The sequence below is a fragment of the Patiria miniata genome, unplaced genomic scaffold, assembly GCF_015706575.1.
Source record: "Patiria miniata isolate m_02_andy unplaced genomic scaffold, ASM1570657v1 HiC_scaffold_5, whole genome shotgun sequence".
In the NCBI taxonomy this organism is placed as follows: domain Eukaryota; kingdom Metazoa; phylum Echinodermata; class Asteroidea; order Valvatida; family Asterinidae; genus Patiria; species Patiria miniata.
The window spans coordinates 5,575,824-5,593,617 of record NW_024037072.1 but is presented as its reverse complement, the minus strand read 5'-3'; the positions used below and the strand labels follow the sequence as shown (position 1 = coordinate 5,593,617).

General features: G+C 39.3%; 1 protein-coding gene across 2 annotated transcripts; it reads right to left on the bottom strand.

The window, feature by feature from the left end:
* Positions 1 to 899: 899 nt before the first annotated feature.
* Positions 900 to 16,186, bottom strand: LOC119740754 (GA-binding protein subunit beta-1-like). Of its 2 annotated transcripts, none has more exons than XM_038216160.1 (8): positions 15,978 to 16,186; positions 8,583 to 8,715; positions 5,500 to 5,697; positions 4,514 to 4,612; positions 3,936 to 4,010; positions 3,147 to 3,306; positions 1,640 to 1,732; positions 900 to 1,198 (listed from the first exon to the last, which is right to left on the bottom strand). In XM_038216160.1, the coding sequence occupies exons 2-8, from the start codon at positions 8,691 to 8,693 to the stop codon at positions 915 to 917; spliced, it is 1,020 nt and encodes a 339-aa protein (XP_038072088.1). In that variant the 5' UTR covers positions 8,694 to 8,715; positions 15,978 to 16,186; the 3' UTR covers positions 900 to 914. The 2 variants fall into 2 exon arrangements, with proteins under 2 accessions (XP_038072088.1, XP_038072089.1); XM_038216161.1 differs by lacking the exon at positions 15,978 to 16,186 and adding an exon at positions 15,472 to 15,492.
* Between the last annotated feature and the right edge of the window lie 1,608 nt (positions 16,187 to 17,794).

Sequence of the window (17,794 nt, the reverse complement as noted above, 5' to 3'; positions counted from 1 at the left end):
CAACGATGTCTACAAACCTGGTGCTATGATGGTGATCTCAGATGCACTCGGCAGATTGCCCACCCCCGCCAAGCTCGACAACGTACCACGTGATGAATCTGTACCTGAGATACACTCGGATGGGCACCCGACTGTAAACTTATGTTACGTTTTTTTTGTCCCCCTATCTTTGGAATAAGTTTAAACATTTAAGATATAAATAATAAATTACAAAAACTTTTTTGGGCAGAGAATTTGAACCATTCTCTCAGACTTAAAAAAAACAACCACGATACCACTTACGGTTTGCATGTTAAGACAAGGTGCCAGAATTATTACCCCAAATCCATGATTTTAGCACCCAAAAAAAGTTTTTTGACCGAAAAAGTTTTGTTTTGACCAAAAAAATCCTTCACTACATTCCATCCCACTGACATACCACTCAAACGAAAGATCTTGTTGTCCCCTTTCATTTGATACCATATTTGTTGTGATGCTTGCAGTTCTGAAAATATCAATTCATATTTTTTTCATGTAATAATTAGCTGATGACTTATGACGTCATATATTGCCCTTCCCATCATCCAATTTTTGTATCCTACCTTTTCTTTAAAAGGTATACATGGAGATGCTTTGGTGAAAAAAATGGTGCTTTTGTCCACCGTGTAACGATCCTTGGCATTTTTGTTACTAAGGTACCTCACTAATGGTCTGGAAACTTAGAAGTGCAGTCGTTTTTATTAAGACCAAAAAAAAACATTTCTATTTCCAGTTTCCCTACCTACCCTATTCTGACAGCCCCTACCCTAATTTTTTTATTGGTAAAATGAGAAAAAAACACCCAAAACCACCAATTTCTACCTTTTTTGACTACACGCAGCAGCCTCCATATGAAAATACACAAAACAAATTTGCAAAAAAAAATCCCTACCTATTTAACCTATTTGCAAATGCCATGTAATCGGAAGCAAAACTATTTTTTTTGGCCTCATGAGTAATGTATCCAACCGTAGAATGATGTATAACAAATGATACCCCATGCCCCCCCGTAGCGCCGCCACTGGCTTTATTCTTTCATTTCTCTTTACCTGCTTTTGGTTCTCATCATTGCTTGATTTCTTCCACTGCATGGCTAACTTCCCAGCTTCTGTTAGTGTGTACATCTGAAGTGATTCACTACTTGTACCATAGAGAGAGTTGCTCCTACTGCTGGTGGGTGCTGTGAATAATTAACCAGAAAACTACACAATGAGCCATATTTCTGATGCAATATTATTGTGTGGAAAACAAATGTGAACTGATTTCTTCTGAGTTGGTTTCTGGCTCCATTTTAAAGTGATTAATTGAACATTGCTGAAGCGGAGCAATCTGATTTCAAACTGGTTTGTAACCTCCACAATATCTACTGACTGGCGCTTTCCAGTTTCCGTCCTATATGTTGCCAGCTAGGCTACCATTTTGCTAATGTCTGACAATTAACTTTTGTGGTTTACATGACTGTTTTGCATGCCATGTAGCAGTCAAAAACATTTCTTGTTGCCCTATAATTTTTGTCAAAAGGTTTTGGGGATTTTTGCATCAAATAAAGGAACTGGACTTGCCTATTACACATCTGTATGCATTTGATAGGACATTCAGCTTTAATGATTGCAATAATTACATGGTTTGTTGAGGGGTGAAGAGGCCTCCGCTAAAGCTGCTAATGTTGCTAGCACTGATGTAGAACTTGCTGTTGTGGGTACTTTAGTGACCACTGTGTAATGAGAAAAAGAAATAAAAATACAACATCATCTACTGAACCAAACAAACGATCATCATGGGAGATGATTTGACAGGGTTAAAATTAGACTTCCTCAAAGAAATTGGACATACATGTATGTACTTCTTACTCAACATTTGCCTCTAGGATGTATATGATGTACTTACTTAAATTAACTTCATTTCCAATTCCAAACAACAAAACAGAGAGTATGGATAACATTATACATATTGCAGTGGGAAAGAAAAAATAATTAGAAAGGCAATAAAGTTTGGAAATGGAGGGGGTCCATAAGAAGCACAGCTTGTCAAGTATGGGCCTAGGTGGAGTATGATTGTAGATTGTACATGTTGTGGTGTGATCAAACCTCACTGTGTAAATGTCATGTTTTATTTCTCAATAAAAAAGAAACAAACGTTTTTCAACGTTTCATTAAAACATGTATTTTTATCCTCTTTTCACCCATTTTTGAACGATTTTTATCATTCAATCTGCAATAATACATGACTCTACCGTCTACGTCGTCACTCATGTTAATGAATTAGGTACGTAAATGTTCATGATAACTTTTCATAATAAATGTACTGCTGACAATAATATAGAATCTTACAAATTTTCATTTAAAAAAAACTTGAAGCTTTAGGAAAATTGGAATACACATGTGAAGATGTTTGCAAAGCACTTCAGCCCACCACCATCTGCGTGCCTAGCATGAACATCATTTCAATGTGTTTCTAATGATACAAATAGAGTTTAACAGATCAAAAATGCTGATATCAACGGAGCTTCTGTCCGAGCACAGGGATTCTGTCTGAGTTAAAATCAAAGCAAAAACACAAACGGGAGATTTATTTTGAAGATTTTCGATATTAATCCTCAATATCAAAAATTATGATATTTTGATACGATTACAAAATTAATATCGGCAATATCGATATCAAAATAATATCAAATAATCGAGTAATAATTGAGAAATGGTTTTACATGGATTCCCAGTTCATTAAATTAGAGAAAAGCTGTGAAAAAATGGAACCATTTACACTGTGAGGTTTTAACAGTACCTCAAAAATGTTTTCCAATGTACATGTATATTTAAGGTGACTCGTGACTTGCACTCAACCTTTGTGACACGTACTCGGACTTAGACTGTACCTGTATGACTTGGTACTTGGACTCGGACATTGGGAAGGGTGACTTGAACTCGGCTTGATGTTTGGTGACTCAAATACAAGTCTACCTCAGACCGTCGCTAGTGTTTTATTTGGTTCATCAGACAAAATGAATCTAATAATATAAAATATTAATTAGCTATAAACTTCTTGATCCAAATTATTAATAAAGCATCGACTTTTAAATTGCAACAAGAATACATGTACGTATAAAACATTTGTGAGAGGTTAATTCCTACCTTTGCAATTAGCCTTAGACTTGGCCTTTGCTGCTGCCGTGACAAAGTTCTGCAGTGCAGTAGATGCTGGAGTGGAACTGCTAGTAATTGATGAATCACAGTCTGCTGTTGTGATGTATACACACGGCGCTTCCTCTATAGTCACCTCACTAGTCACTCCCTGACAACACAAAAAGTTGCAGAAAACATTTCATATGACTGGACATTAGCTATTTTTTTAGTGGTAAAGGTATTACGAGTCAATTAAAAAACCTTTTATTGCACATCTAAATTCTGTTCAATAGTGACTGGGCTCTCACGTAATGAAAATAGCTGGAAAAATCAATAAAAAGTATAATACTGACAGAAAATTACTGAGGAGAGCCAGTCACCCTCCTTAAAATAAAATGATGCACCGGAGTGCAAAAACATGATAAATCTGTGGGTTTACATTCCTGCAGGGGCCCCGTACTTTAAAAATTTGACACACTCCCTGATTGATGCAGTACGGGCTGCTGGTGAAACTTTTCTTCTCAATTTTATTATTTATGTATATAACATTTAATATTTTTAAATGTTTTTCATGCTTTAATGAAGCAACTCATCATGTGCATACATTTTAGTCTGCCAAGTGTTCAACCTAAAACTCGACACAGATTTTCTTTGATGCATGACAAACAAAACCTGTACTGAGGTGTGGAACACTCTTGCATATTAACAAACACTTAAGTGTTGGTAGTGACCCTTTAACAGTGAACCCGACAGTTGTCATTTCAAACTTGGATATTCTCAATTCATGAACAATCTCACCTGAGCCAATTGTAATAAGGCGATGACCTCTTGATGATGGTGATCTGAAGCTATGTCCAATGGTGTCTTCTCAAACTAGATAATTAAATGAAAATAACTATCAAAGGTAATAAATTGCCATGCTTTTATGTAACTGTGCCTTTGCATGGTTGGTCAACTAACTGTACTGAAGAGTGACTGAAGATTTACTGTCCGTGCTCTACAACAAACTTATTATTCTTTTCTACTTACAAAGTTTGAACCTGTATCTTTTATTTTAACGAGGGGGTGGGATCTCTTCTTTCAACTGACCAATGTTAATTACATGTATTTACAGAAAAAAAATCCAAATTTTCCTGAATAATCACTCAACATTGAAAATGTAGATTCATTCCTTTGGACCTTTGACTTTTGATAGGTTGACTGCAAGGCCTCATCTACCCCTTTGAACATTCTTGGACTTCAACACACCATCTCCCTCTGGAAAACCTGGATTCACCAGTCACTGGATCGGTTAGTCATCGGTAAATTCATTTTAAGAAAAACTTTTTTCAAGCATCGAGTCAGTTGAAAACCAGCACTTTGTCAACACTACTTACCTTGTTTACAATGTCCAAACCTGCGCCATTTTCCAGTAATAATTTGATGACAGGAGCATGCAGTCGCTCAACTGCCCAGTGCAGTGGTGTCATTTTAAGCTAAATGTGAGAAGAGTTCAAAACATCACACCTGTTAAGTTCACTAAAAAAATCCATACAGAGAACTTTGCTCCATGCATATGACAAACGAAAGTTTATTATGCACACAAAACAAAAAGAACTGCAAATTTGAATGCATTGGTTTCAAGGTAAAAGTGATATCCAACCCATTACAACATAAGGTACATGTGAAGATGCATGTTCTCTCATTTGATTATGGACACCTGTAGCATGTGCCTGTTTAACACCATGGACCCTGAAACTTGTCAACTGAAAATCTCAATGTTCTCAAGAATGCTGATTTGTGACTGTTTGATGGAAGCAGCCATATCAATCATGACCATGATAATCACGGAGGGGACAATTTGAAATGGGCTTCAGATAAAGCTAAGATAGGTGAACCTACTAATAAGTGTACATGTAAGTATAAGGGTGAGGAGGGGTAATCATTCTTTGCAAATCATTCCAACAATTTCAAAATGGTGAGGAGCCGGGCCATCCAACAGGCATTGAGAATTGTGCATTTTTTTCCCACAAGATTTATAGAAAGATTGTCAACAGTTCAACAATACAAACAAACTCTTAAAAAAATACTTATGATTTCTTTATCGCTTTAATGTCTATATATTCATGTTAAAAGTTATTTTCTATATTAATTTCTATAATAAAAAGTTTTAACTTGTTTTCTAGATTTCACCTTTAACTTTTGGCATCATCACGACTTCAATTTTAGATGCAAAATTTAGTATGCTCATAGTCTTTGTCCATGCAAAGTTAGATAAGGATACGTGTCTTCTAAATGTCTACATACATTTGTAATTCTAATGGTCCGTAATTGCCGATTTGTATTAACCTGTACCTAATCTCATGAAAATGAAAACACTTACCATGTCTTTAGCATTGATATCAGCACCATGTTCAATCAGTAACTGAACAATTTCTTTATGACCTTCTTGGGAAGCCAAGTGTAGAGGTGTCCGGTCAACCTTTGTCCTGGCATCACGACTAACTCCAGCTTTAAGAAGGACTTCAGCAGTGGGTACATGACCAGCATGTGCAGCAAGGTGAAGGGGGGATGTGCCAAGCTGTAGCAAATGAAAAAAAACATAACCTTCAACAGCTCTGTGGTAACCAATGGGCAAAAAAGTCCAGACAAATGAGTTTCATATGTAGTACTACATATAAATTCTGCATTATATTCTGCTGATGGCTGATGCATTTTCAGTGAAATTAGGCAAAACACCACTCATTTGGGGAGTGTGGCCTAGTGGTTTAGGGTCTGTGACCCACAATCTGAGGTGGGATTCAATTCCAGCTGCTGGTCATATGTTGTGTCCTTGGGCAAGCCTCTTCACGTCCACTTGCCTCTCTCCACCCAGGAGTATAAACGGGTACCGGCATTAGCTGGGGAGAAACCTGCGATGGACTAGTATCCCATCCATTAGAAATATTCTCAGTCGTTTCATGCCACTGAAACCAGAGATAAATGCCGGCGTGATGGCCATATTGGCTCGTGACAGACTTAACTACTTATTACTGATAATTACCCTCGCCCTAAACGGTCTTAAACAGAGTGATAAAAACCTCCGGAGCACACATTTATTCCCTTATTTTTATTTTCTTTAAACTAAAAGTGTGATTTTGATTGCCATACTGGTGACATGGGGACCTCTTTGGTGGTTTTTAACCCGTGGTGCCACCAACAATGACCAATTTGGACCACTCTAACATTTAGGCCTATATTGAGGTTGTCAGGGATTTACCCATATTTTGGGGGTAAACATCAATATTATCCAAAGTGCCATATGGGCTCTGTGCAAAAGTACCCCGTGAATTGTTACAAATGAAGAGTTGTAGGAGACCAGTGTGAGTAACATTCCAAAAACCATCAGTGCATGATGATGCTCACGCGAAGACGACACAGGTTTGTGCACACTCACAACTTGTGTACTGTGCGCCGTATGCACATGAACCAGTGCACGCATGTGGTGTGTCCGTAAAGCTTTTGAATGTGGTAAAAATAAAGGCCATGTACCGTTTGTGCACAGAGTCCATATGAAATCTCTGACATCCATGCATGTGTAGTATGAACCAGAGGGGATAGCAGCAACAAATCTGAAAGTCATACCTTTCAGCATGAACATGCATTTAGAGAGACCCATATCTTCAGATATTGGTTACACTGATTTTGAAGCCAGACATTGAAGATTTGGGCTGAATTTACCCAATGTAGCCTTATGCAGCCCTGTATCACATTTTTATCAAGATTTGAACACACAAAATGCACTACAAATCGAAACAAATAAACCTGCTAGGGGGAAAACCGAGGGGTAAGGTCCAATCTTCAAGGGGCCATTTCTCAGAAATGGCAAGGAGCTGGGGGCTGTGGTTTGAACTTTGTTCTTTTGACTCCTAGAAGTATGACATTCTTGATTTCTAACAACATCTGAACCAACTAACGACAACCCATTGGTTGATTTGGCATTGAATGACCGCAATGAAAGTCCATGCACCTGCGACCCAAACCAAGAGAGAAATTACCAGTCACAAGAAGTCAGCAACCAAAGAACTACCGGTACATGTATCTATCAGCTCATGGAAAAGTATGTGTAGGCTGATTTTATGAAACAATTAGACCATGATAATATGCTGTGATTGGATATCAACTATCGACAATCACATTTTTCAAAGTCCTATATCTAGAGAACTACAAGTTTGATTGGGTTGAAACTTTGTATGTACATAGACAGAGATTTGTTTTTATATCCGTTCTAATTGAGATGACGGTATCATCGTGTGATTTGTTTTATTATTGGCTGGTTTCAAACAATGAGGCCTAAAAGAGAATAATGGATGCGCCATTATCAGCGACCAGGCCCCCAGCCGGTTTTAAACAAACCTGCTTAATACCGGCCAGCAATGTTTCTTTCCCACACATTTCAGTCAAAAAGTTAAAATAAGTCAAAAATTATAACTTTCGAACCTTTTTGCTCAAAAATTTTACTGCACATTATGTGAAACACCCCTCTAGCTCTGTTTGTTCCATGTGCCACTCGTGACTAGTCCTAAAAATCTCTTTATATGGAGATAAGTGCATGCACGCGTACTGTGCGATGTGGTGCTAAGAGCAGTAGTGCTGGTGTAGTGTAAATTTAGGACTAACAGATTCATTGGTAGTATTGCGCATGCTTAATTAAAGATTGTGAACATTCAACTAATAAAAGGCTAAAATGGACTAGATTTCATAGTAGTCCAAATTCATGTGACACCGGGAAAAAGTGTTTAAAACCAGTTGGTGTTTTATCAACCTTTTAAAACCACCTACATGACAGGCTCTCATCTAATAGGAATGGGTAAACTGTCTTAGGTTTGCATTTATAAGGGGATAATAGTAGGATGGCGTAGTTATAAACGTGATGCTTAAGAGCAGTGTGGGGCCTGGTTGCAGATAATGGCTCGAGCAAAAGACAAGGGGGTATCATCGGTAGCCAGGCCCCTGATTGGATTTAAGCATCACCTTTATAACTACTCCAGTACATTATTATCCCCTTTCATAAATACTTTTTTGATAAATAAAGTTGGAAAAGTTGGAACCATACCAAGTGGGAAAGTTAAACTTCCAATGATTTTGTTCTACCATTTCACTCCATGTTCAGACCATTTCTATGGTGCGTGTTGCACACTTCATGCAGTATGCATCACAACATTTTTGATGGAATCATGTCAGTGGTTCTCAAGCACTTGATTGTAGCTGGCGTATGCAGCGCAGTATGCAGGCACTCTCAGCCAGTCTTAAATTTTGCTGATCAGTATTAAATGGTAGTTTAAGACCACCCAGTTGAGAGGCTGAGAGCTCTTGACCTATAGGAATATGTAAACTGTTGCAGTATGAATTTTATGAATTGATAGTACTTGTAAAAAATGCATTTAAAAATATCTAAATGGAAAATGCAAGTTGGCAAAGACTTACCCAATCAGTTGTAAATGGTGCTCCATTGGCCATGAGAATCTTGACTTCATCTTGCAGGCCCTGCCGAGAAGCCTCTAATAACTTCTTTCCCAGATCAACAAGTGACATCATGAGTATGATTACAGGCCGGCAACTACAAATATTTCAAAACAGGATGGCTATTTAAAAAGGCAGCACATGACACTTCAATTAGTGGCTTTCACACACGTACTGGTATGTAAAAGAAAACAATCTGTTATCACTTTAAGATCTTAGTAAGGTAATGTGACACTGATTGAATACTTTTTGTTTGCTAGAGTCTTATTAGCCTTCCTCGAGTCAAGTCGAGTCATTCTGATAAGAGACTGGAGTCGAGTTGAGTCATTTGCTCGCAGTGACTCGAGTCGAGTCATTTGCCCTTAGGGACTCGAGTCGAGTCGCCAAAAATTGTGACTCGAGTCAGACTCGAGTCGAGTCATTGTCGAGTCATTACAACTCTGAATTGTAAAGCTGCTGCACTGCGTCAGATGCCCCTTTTTGTTTTTGTTTTTTATACACCAGCAAGTTAATTACACATGACAATCTTGTAACTACAACAGACACATGGTCAGTCGACTATCGGAAAAAAACTTGACTTTTGTTCAAATACATGTACTACCCCCTTTCACCAAATATAGTTTCGTTTGCAATCGATTACACATCTGTGAACAGATGCAATCCAGCTATTCTGGTTTGCTGACCTGACAATTCCCTGACATCTTAGGTTAAAATTTGCTCTGTTTCATCTGAAGTACATGTAGCTAGGGTCAGGGAACCAAACTACAAAAACACTTTTTTTGTCTTTGTTTTTTTTTCAGCATCCAAAACTTATTTGTTGCATAGAACACTGCAACGCACAAGATTGTACGAGTACCCGGACCTGCACGGCTCCTACCATTTCGCCGTGCATGACTTGGAGTACCAACGTACACTGCATGACCTCAGAAAATCAAAAGTTAAGCTCATACATTTCTTAATTTGTTAAGGTCATTTTTTCCCCTCAAATTTCTTGGCAATGCAAGATTCGACACTAGCGTGAATTTACAGAAAGCTTTGTATGCAAGTACTTATTATACTTGTGAAATGATGTGCCACATGACAATTTCTAGAGTATTTACGCGAGGATGGAGCAATGCCACGTTCACTTCATGGGGGTAGCTATTGTTAAACATGCCCAACTGTATGGTCAAACTATTGTCAGGACTAGTACCCAACTGTGGATGAGCCATACATGTAGTTGGCGCAGTGGCACAGTTGGGGTTAGCTCGTAAATTTGGGACCTAAATACTGTGTACGAGTTAGGGTGTAACCAGGATAAGGCCAAGAAAAAAACTGCTTCCAATTACATGTCATTTGAAAATAGGGTAGGGACCGGTAGGTAGGGGTTTTTTTGGGCCACTTTTTTTTGTGTATGCTTTTTTTTTTTTGGGCCACTTTTTTTGTGTACGATCATATGGAGGCATCTGCGTGCAATCAAGGGTAAAAGGTACAATTTGATGGTTTTGGGTATTTTTTTTCCTCGTTTTCCAATAAAAAAAATAGAGTACGGACTGTCACTAGTGTCAGAATACATGTAGGGTAGGTAGGGAATCCCGAAGCAGAATTTTCATTTCTTTTTTGGCCTAACATAAAAATAGGCTAGGCCAGCATTAGACCCGTGCCAAAAAAGGAGAAACTGACTGGCCCATAGAATAAATCGCTAACTTTAAGGACCCATATCTTGAGATTGAAATTGAGTTGGAAGCTGAATTTGGCTTGAGAAGCTGACAAATAACATATTTGTAACACAAGGGGATGTATAAAGGCTACAATTTGGACATATTGTGTGGATGTCCATGTAGTTTTTGGACCAACATTAGGTAGAGAGGCATACTGAGATACACATAAGCCAAAAAAAGAGTTCCATTTATGCTTCTGAGCTGAATTGGGGTCTGTCAAAATTGCCTGCACATGAACAATGTGTGTCTAACACACACATTGTCGCCCAATTTGGGGTTGTTTTTGCAGATTTGATTTTTCATGAAAATGCCAGATGCACATGAATTTTTTTATATATCTTAAAGATGCATTCTTTCCTTAAAGCCAGAGTCCATCATTTGCAGCTATCCAAAAAGTGACTAGCGTATTTATTGTTGATAAACATACTTGGTTGAAAGATACATGTAGTAAGGGGACTAAACTCCCTGTGAAATTATTCTTTCTGGCAAGCTGTCATTATGAAGAAATCAATGAAAGGCGGCCTTTCCAACGGTGCGTCTTAAGAAGCACCGTTGGAAATTTCCGTTAGTAGTTGTTTTTTTTCAATCGGCGAAGCGCGCGCAAGCGTTGGCACGATGCACACGCATGCGCGGTTGCTATAATTCGTCGGATCGGTGCGCGACATTGCGTAGCTGCAATCAGCTCAGTGAGAACGTGTCTCGGGCGCTGAATTCAGGCCCAATTCAAAACATGATTCAGCAACTTTTGATTTGAAATCGAGATCCTAGAATGTTGTTTTTCTCGAAACATACAGCTGAAGCTGAGCTGAAACTTCATCAGGTTAACTGTTCAGCACCCTTCCTTAGATTTTGAGCACTTGTGTTGCTTCAAACGAACAAAATGCACAAATTACAAATGATGGACTATAAGTTAAAAAAAAAACCTAGAAAATTATATCACCTGAGCCACAGGGGATTTCCCCCCTTGTTTTTGGCCAATTTTAAGGCGGATTTCTGGCTCGGGCCATATTGGGGGTCACCCAAATCAGGGAAGACATTTACAATTGCTCTTTCTTTCACAAAAATATCAATAATAGTAGTCAGAGATAACATTAAAATTGAAATTAAAAAAAAGTTTATGCAAAGTTCCAAGAAAAGGGGCCTTCAAAATTTGAAAAAAAATGCATGTGACGCATCATAATATTAAGGTGTGAGGCATGATGGGTATTATTTTCCTATATTTCTGCTCTACTACATGTACATTAGTTGTACCCATGTATCCAAATTCAGCTTCCAAATCAATTTCACTCTCCAGATATGGGTCTTTAAAGTCAGCGATTCATTCTATGGGCCAGTCAGTTTCCCCTTTTTTTTGGCAAAGTTCATTGAACTTTATGCTACCATAACACCTCAACAGAAATCAATTTGAAGTTTTGCTTTCGACCTCGTCTTTCGAATAGCCCTAGTCTATGGCCCGCACTGGAGTAGACTCTGCATGCAGAGTCTACTCCAGTGCAGGCCATAGACTAGGGCTATTCGAAAGACGAGGTCGAAAGCAAAACTGCAGAGTCTACTCTAGTGCGGGCCATAGACTAGGGCTATTCGAAAGACGAGGTCGAAAGCAAAACTTCAAATTGCTTTAGGCCATAGAACAATCTTTCCACCAAGTTGGAACAAAATCTGTGACATATGGTGCCATGTCCTGTTGAATTGGCATGGAATGACCCATCTGGGAAAGAATGTTGCAACCTGCAAAGTCTACGGAGAGTCAAGAATTTCCAAGCCAAGGTTGGACGACGTCTTCATTACATTACGACTGACGTCCAGGGTATTAATTCTACCACCATAGCGAAAAATATTCTTACATATTTTTACCTGAACGAGGAAGCTGAAATTTCATTTACATATTCCTTGTGTCCAGAATTGTGCATGCCCTGGGTTTAGAAAAGGCAAATATGTCCGCGGGCGACGTGTTTACCGAAAATAAACCGCAGATCCACGGTTTTGTTGAAAACATTTTTATTACGAACTCCCCACGTGAAGACTTACGCGTACACGCACGTGCCGTATGCAGCTGCGGACAGGGTGTGCATGCAAGCGCACGCGTAAGTCTTCACACGGGGAGTTTGTACTGAAAATGTTTTCAACGAAAGCGTGGATCTGCGGTTCATTTTTCAGTAAACACGTCGCCCGCGGACTTATTTGCCTTTTCTAAACCCAGCGCATGCACAATTCTGGACACAAGGAATGTGTAAACGAAATTTCAGCTTCCTCCATCAGGCAAAAATATGAAAAAAATGTGTTATAATTTTTTTCGCTATGGCAGCACACGTTCATACCCTGGACTCCGTTGCGTGTTACGCAACAGAGTCCAACCTGGGCTAGCCTATTTCCTAACATAATAATGGAAATAGTCCCAGATTCATGTCTTAATTATTTTTGCAATGACTGACCTTCATTGAGATGATATATGGAAAAAAAGGCTGCGTCCGATTGCAACATTCTTTCCTAAATGTGAAAATAAAAATTTGACAAAGTTCTACATTTTCGGATACATGTTCCAAGTGTGGCCTTTTTTTACGGAGGTAGTCCATAGTCCGAGAAACTTGGACCCAACTTATTGCCTTTTTAACATTCGGACATGGTCTGGCGATAGGCCTAGTCCGAATGTTAAAAAGGCGATAAGTTGGGTCCAAGTTACGGGGCCCGGGGCCAGTTACTCGGACCATTACCCTAGGCCACATGCATGGGTACCCCTAGCCAAGGTGGACTCCCTTTCCTCCCTACGTAACAGAGGGAGTCCAGGGTATAAAGTGCTCAAAACCGGGCGAAAAAATTTATGACCAGTATTTTCAATATTTTTACCTTGTTGGAGAAGCTAATTTTTACGTCGTAGTATTCTATGTAGTCTTATCTATTGGGCTGCTGGGTTCAGAAATTCCATATGCGATGTTCACCGACCTTAATCTGGAAAATAAACTCGAAAGCAACGTTAAACTTGAATGTGTTTGTAGACTCTTTTCATCAGTTTCTCACCGCCGAGTCTATTCTAGTCGTACATGATGTACGTCTGTGCAGCATGTAGTCTGGTTCCCTAGACCTGACAATTATTCTCGACGCTCATATCACGTCTGGTCCGGGGGCCAGACTATGCAGCATGAATATGCAGTGCGCACGCGCGGTTTTGCTTAGTAACCACCCTCATACGCACGCGCACTTACTTGAAGGCGCGGTCGCTAATCCAATGACCGAGCGTGTTTTCGCGCCAGTTACCAGAAACACGTTTCGGCTTTGGTCATTGGTTGAGCGTTTTCGTGACATCGGTTGGCTGGAGTGACGTCACGGTTCCAACCAAAACTAAACAAATGAGGGCGCTAGTGTGCGTGCGCGCTTTCGTACGCACGTACATTGTACATGACGTACGACTCTGGGAATAAACTGATGAAAAGAGACTACAAACACGCACAAGTTTAACGCTGCTTTAGAGTTTATTTTCCTGATTAATGTCGGTCAGCATCACATATGGAATTCCTGAACCCAGCGGCCCAATAGGTAAGGACACAGAGAAAATGTAGGCGTGAAATAAGCTTCTGTAACGAGGTAAAACGTAACAAAAATCTGGTCCAAATTTTGAGTGGTCTTGTGTAGAGAACTCTCACCCTGGACGTTAGTCGTAATGCAATGAAGACTTCGTCCAACCTGGGCTAGGGTACCCCTAGAACTATGGGTATTATGTTACTTGTAATATTACAAGTAACATAATACCCATAGTTCTAGGGGTAATGCTAGTCCGAGTAACTTGGACCCAACTTATCGCCTTTTTAACATTTGGACATGGTCTGGCGATAGCCGCCAGACCATGTCCGAATTTTAAAAAGGTGATAGGTCATGTAAGTTGGGTCCAACTTACTCGGCATGCTCGGACTAGGGTAGCCCAGGTTGGACGAAGTCTTCATTGCAATACGACTAACGTCCAGGGCAAGAATTCTCTACATGAAACCACCCAACATTTTTACCAGAGTTTTGTTATATTTTACCTCGTTATAGAAGCTTATTTCACGCCTACATACTCTATGTGTCCTTATCTGTTGGGCTGATGGGTTCAGGAATTCCATATGCGATGCTGACTGACGTTAATCAGGAAAATAAACTCTAAAGCAGCGTTAAACTTGTACGTGTTTGTAGTCTCTTTTCATCAGTTTATTCCCAGAGTCGTACGTCATGTACAATGTACGTGCGTACGAAAGCGCGTACGCACGCTAGCGCCCTCATTTGTTTAGTTTTGGTTGGAACCGTGACGTCACTCCAGTCAACCGATGTCGCGAAAACGCTCAACCAATGACCAAAGCCGAAACGTGTTTCTGGTAACTGGCGCGAAAACACGCTCGGTCATTGGATTAGCGACCGCGCCTTCAAGTAAGTGCGTGTGCGTATGAGTGTGGTTACTAAGCAAATCGTGCGTGCGCACTGCATATTCATGCTGCATAGTCTGGCCCCCGGACCAGACGTGATATGAGCGTCGAGAATAATTGTCCGGTCTAGGGAACCAGACTACACGCTGCACAGACGTACATCATGTACGACTAGAATAGACTCGGCGGTGAGAAACTGATGAAAAGAGTCTAAAAACACGTACAAGTTTAACGTTGCTTTCGAGTTTATTTTCCAGATTAAGGTCGGTCAGCATCGCATATGGAATTCCTGAACCCAGCGGCCCAACAGATAAGGACACATAGAATACTACGACGTAAAAATTAGCTTCTCCAACAAGGTAAAAATATTGAAATTATCGGTCAGAAATGTTTTCGTTCGGTTTTGAGCACTTTTTACCCAGGACTCCCTCCGTAACGTAGGGAGGAAAGGGAGTCCACCAGGGCTAGGACTAGGGTAATGCATAGTCCAAGTAACTTGGACCCAACTTATCGCCTTTTTTAACATTTGGACATGGTCTGGCGATAGTGGGGTCCAAGCTAATACCGCGACCTGGACAACATCATCCTGTCACTGTCCCAAAAACCAACATTTTGCAACAAAAAACATCAGATTTCACCTTCAAAACGGCTTCCAAATTACTAGATATGCCACCTGAGGTACAAGTAGACATCGATAATTAAAGGGAATATACAACATTTGCAAACATCGGAAAATAAAACTACCAAGTTTTTGCGAAATACCTTAATAGGATGTTGGTAAATGACAGTCTAAAGCATCCTGTAAAATTATGGCACCTGGTATATGGTATACTGTCATTTTCAAGAAAAGTGGTATTTTTGTATCAATTTCCAACGCTGATCGGCCGATCAGCGTTGGAAACAACTAGCTTTTTTTTCAAATACTGGCCCCAATTGACCATTGCACTTGTCTGCAATTGATTACAAACCTATGAACGGGTACGAGCCAGCTAGACTGGTTCCCTGACCTGACAATTCCCCAATGTATGTAAACTGCTCTGTTTCTTCTTATATGGAGTCAGGGAACCAGACCACAGGAAAATGATCGTTTTTCTTGGTTTTTATAGCATTTTCGAACCCAAAACCTCCAAAAAGTCAGTGTAACTATATTTGCTTTATATTTCCAACCCCCCAATTCCATCCATTTCTGAAAATTACAGCAAAAGCAAATGATGTATATTCCCTTTAAGATGCATGGGGCCGGCTAGGTAGTTCACAATGGTACTCACCCCCTATCTACTCGAAAGGTGTTGCCTCATGTCATAAATCTGTCAGTAACAATACAACTTATATATATGCATTATTACGAAAATGTTAAACTTTTCAATTTGTACGAAAAAAACCACAACAAACTGTTTCAATAGCAGCTGGCAAGCGGAAGCTTTTCTTTGTGCTTACTCCATGGAGAAATAAAACACCAAAGATATATATGGGAAGATCGGACAGTCCGATGAAAGAGTGAAACAAGAAATTGTTGATCATGGGCAAAGGCGCCCCTACGCGTTGGATAGGTAAAAAGTAAATTTTGACCCGGTCACTTTGTCAGTGTCAAAGCCACTATTTTTGGTAAATCATGCAGATATGTAGCATTTTTATTCTCTAATTAATATCACCGCTCATGTGCTTCATGGAGAAATGCCAATATGTCATAACAAAACAGATTACTGTAAATATGCTGAGCCAACTGTCTGCAAAATGCTGCATTGAGAGATCACGGGGTGGATGGTAATATTTCCTCCAATCAATCAATCTTTTCATCCAATCAATCAATCAATCAATCAAATCTTTAATTTTTCCCAACACATGTACATATAATATTACTTAACATTTGAATTATTGTGTATGGATGGATGGAGGTCTCTAAAAAGCATAAGCTTTTCGAGTGGAGACCCCACTGTAATAAAGAACAATTACACAGTTACAATTACAAGTACAACGATAGGAGTTAAAATAACAAAAACAATTGGTACAGGGCTAGTAATACGAAATAAACTAAAATTATTTGGTCATGTGTGCATGTATAATTATTTATGACTTACTGTTCAACCGGATTTATTAAAGAAGTAAACAATTGGTACAGGGCTAGTAATACGAAATAAACTAATGGTGTTCTAAAACGGACAAGCAAACGTATTGCTTCAACTTTTCAAACGTCGTACTTCAATAAACGTCGTGCTTCAACTTTTCTAGTCTTGGCCCAATGCGTCAGTGATAAAGAGTGTGTCACAGTTGATGCCAAATTCTGTCTTTTCCCCCTTATTTTCAAGTAATTCCTTTTCTTTCTTTTACTTTCCTTTCCTCAGGTAAGTATAGCTATCGGCTACGTTGATTTTTCTGGTGTTTTCACTTTCAGTGTCTGTGTATAATGGCGTACGTAAAGAACAATACCTACGTGCGCACACAACTGTCCATAGCCTGTACGCGATGTATATGAATATTTATAAGTTGATGGAATAAAGCCGTGGAAACTTTTGTTTTTTGCGTGCGTGTCTTTGTAATTATTTGTAATGTAAATAAGTGTTGTAGTCATGTGATGAAAGAGAGAGTTACCCCCGCGAAAGAAAAAAGAATGAGAGGTTGGTTCGCAATTGCGATGCACATTTGAGCAGCTTTTTCGCTGATTTGAGACCAGGATCGGTCGTGAAGGGCCAGATGTCCAAGGCACCAAGACCCTATCTGACTGTAAGTATGGTTGATTTCATTATTTTGGTGTATTTTGATTTTTATGAAAAAATTGCATTTATTTTGAAATGTATTGTCGGAAACCTGGTTTGAACAAAAGAATAGTCTGGTGACTAAGTTGATTTGTGCTTATCACGATGAGATATCCGTTTCACTAGAGATTAGAAGTGTGATTGTAATTTAATGTTTGCTCCTTAATTCTTAAAATGATAATCAGGAGAAGATGTGATTTATTCTGAGGCATTTTGTGATGCTAGATTGATTTTATGAGGATTTGCTTCACGAATGAGATCGAGAGTGATCGCTTTGATATAGCGTTTGTCTTCTTGAAAAGACATGTTTTATTTATGATAATTTGAGATAG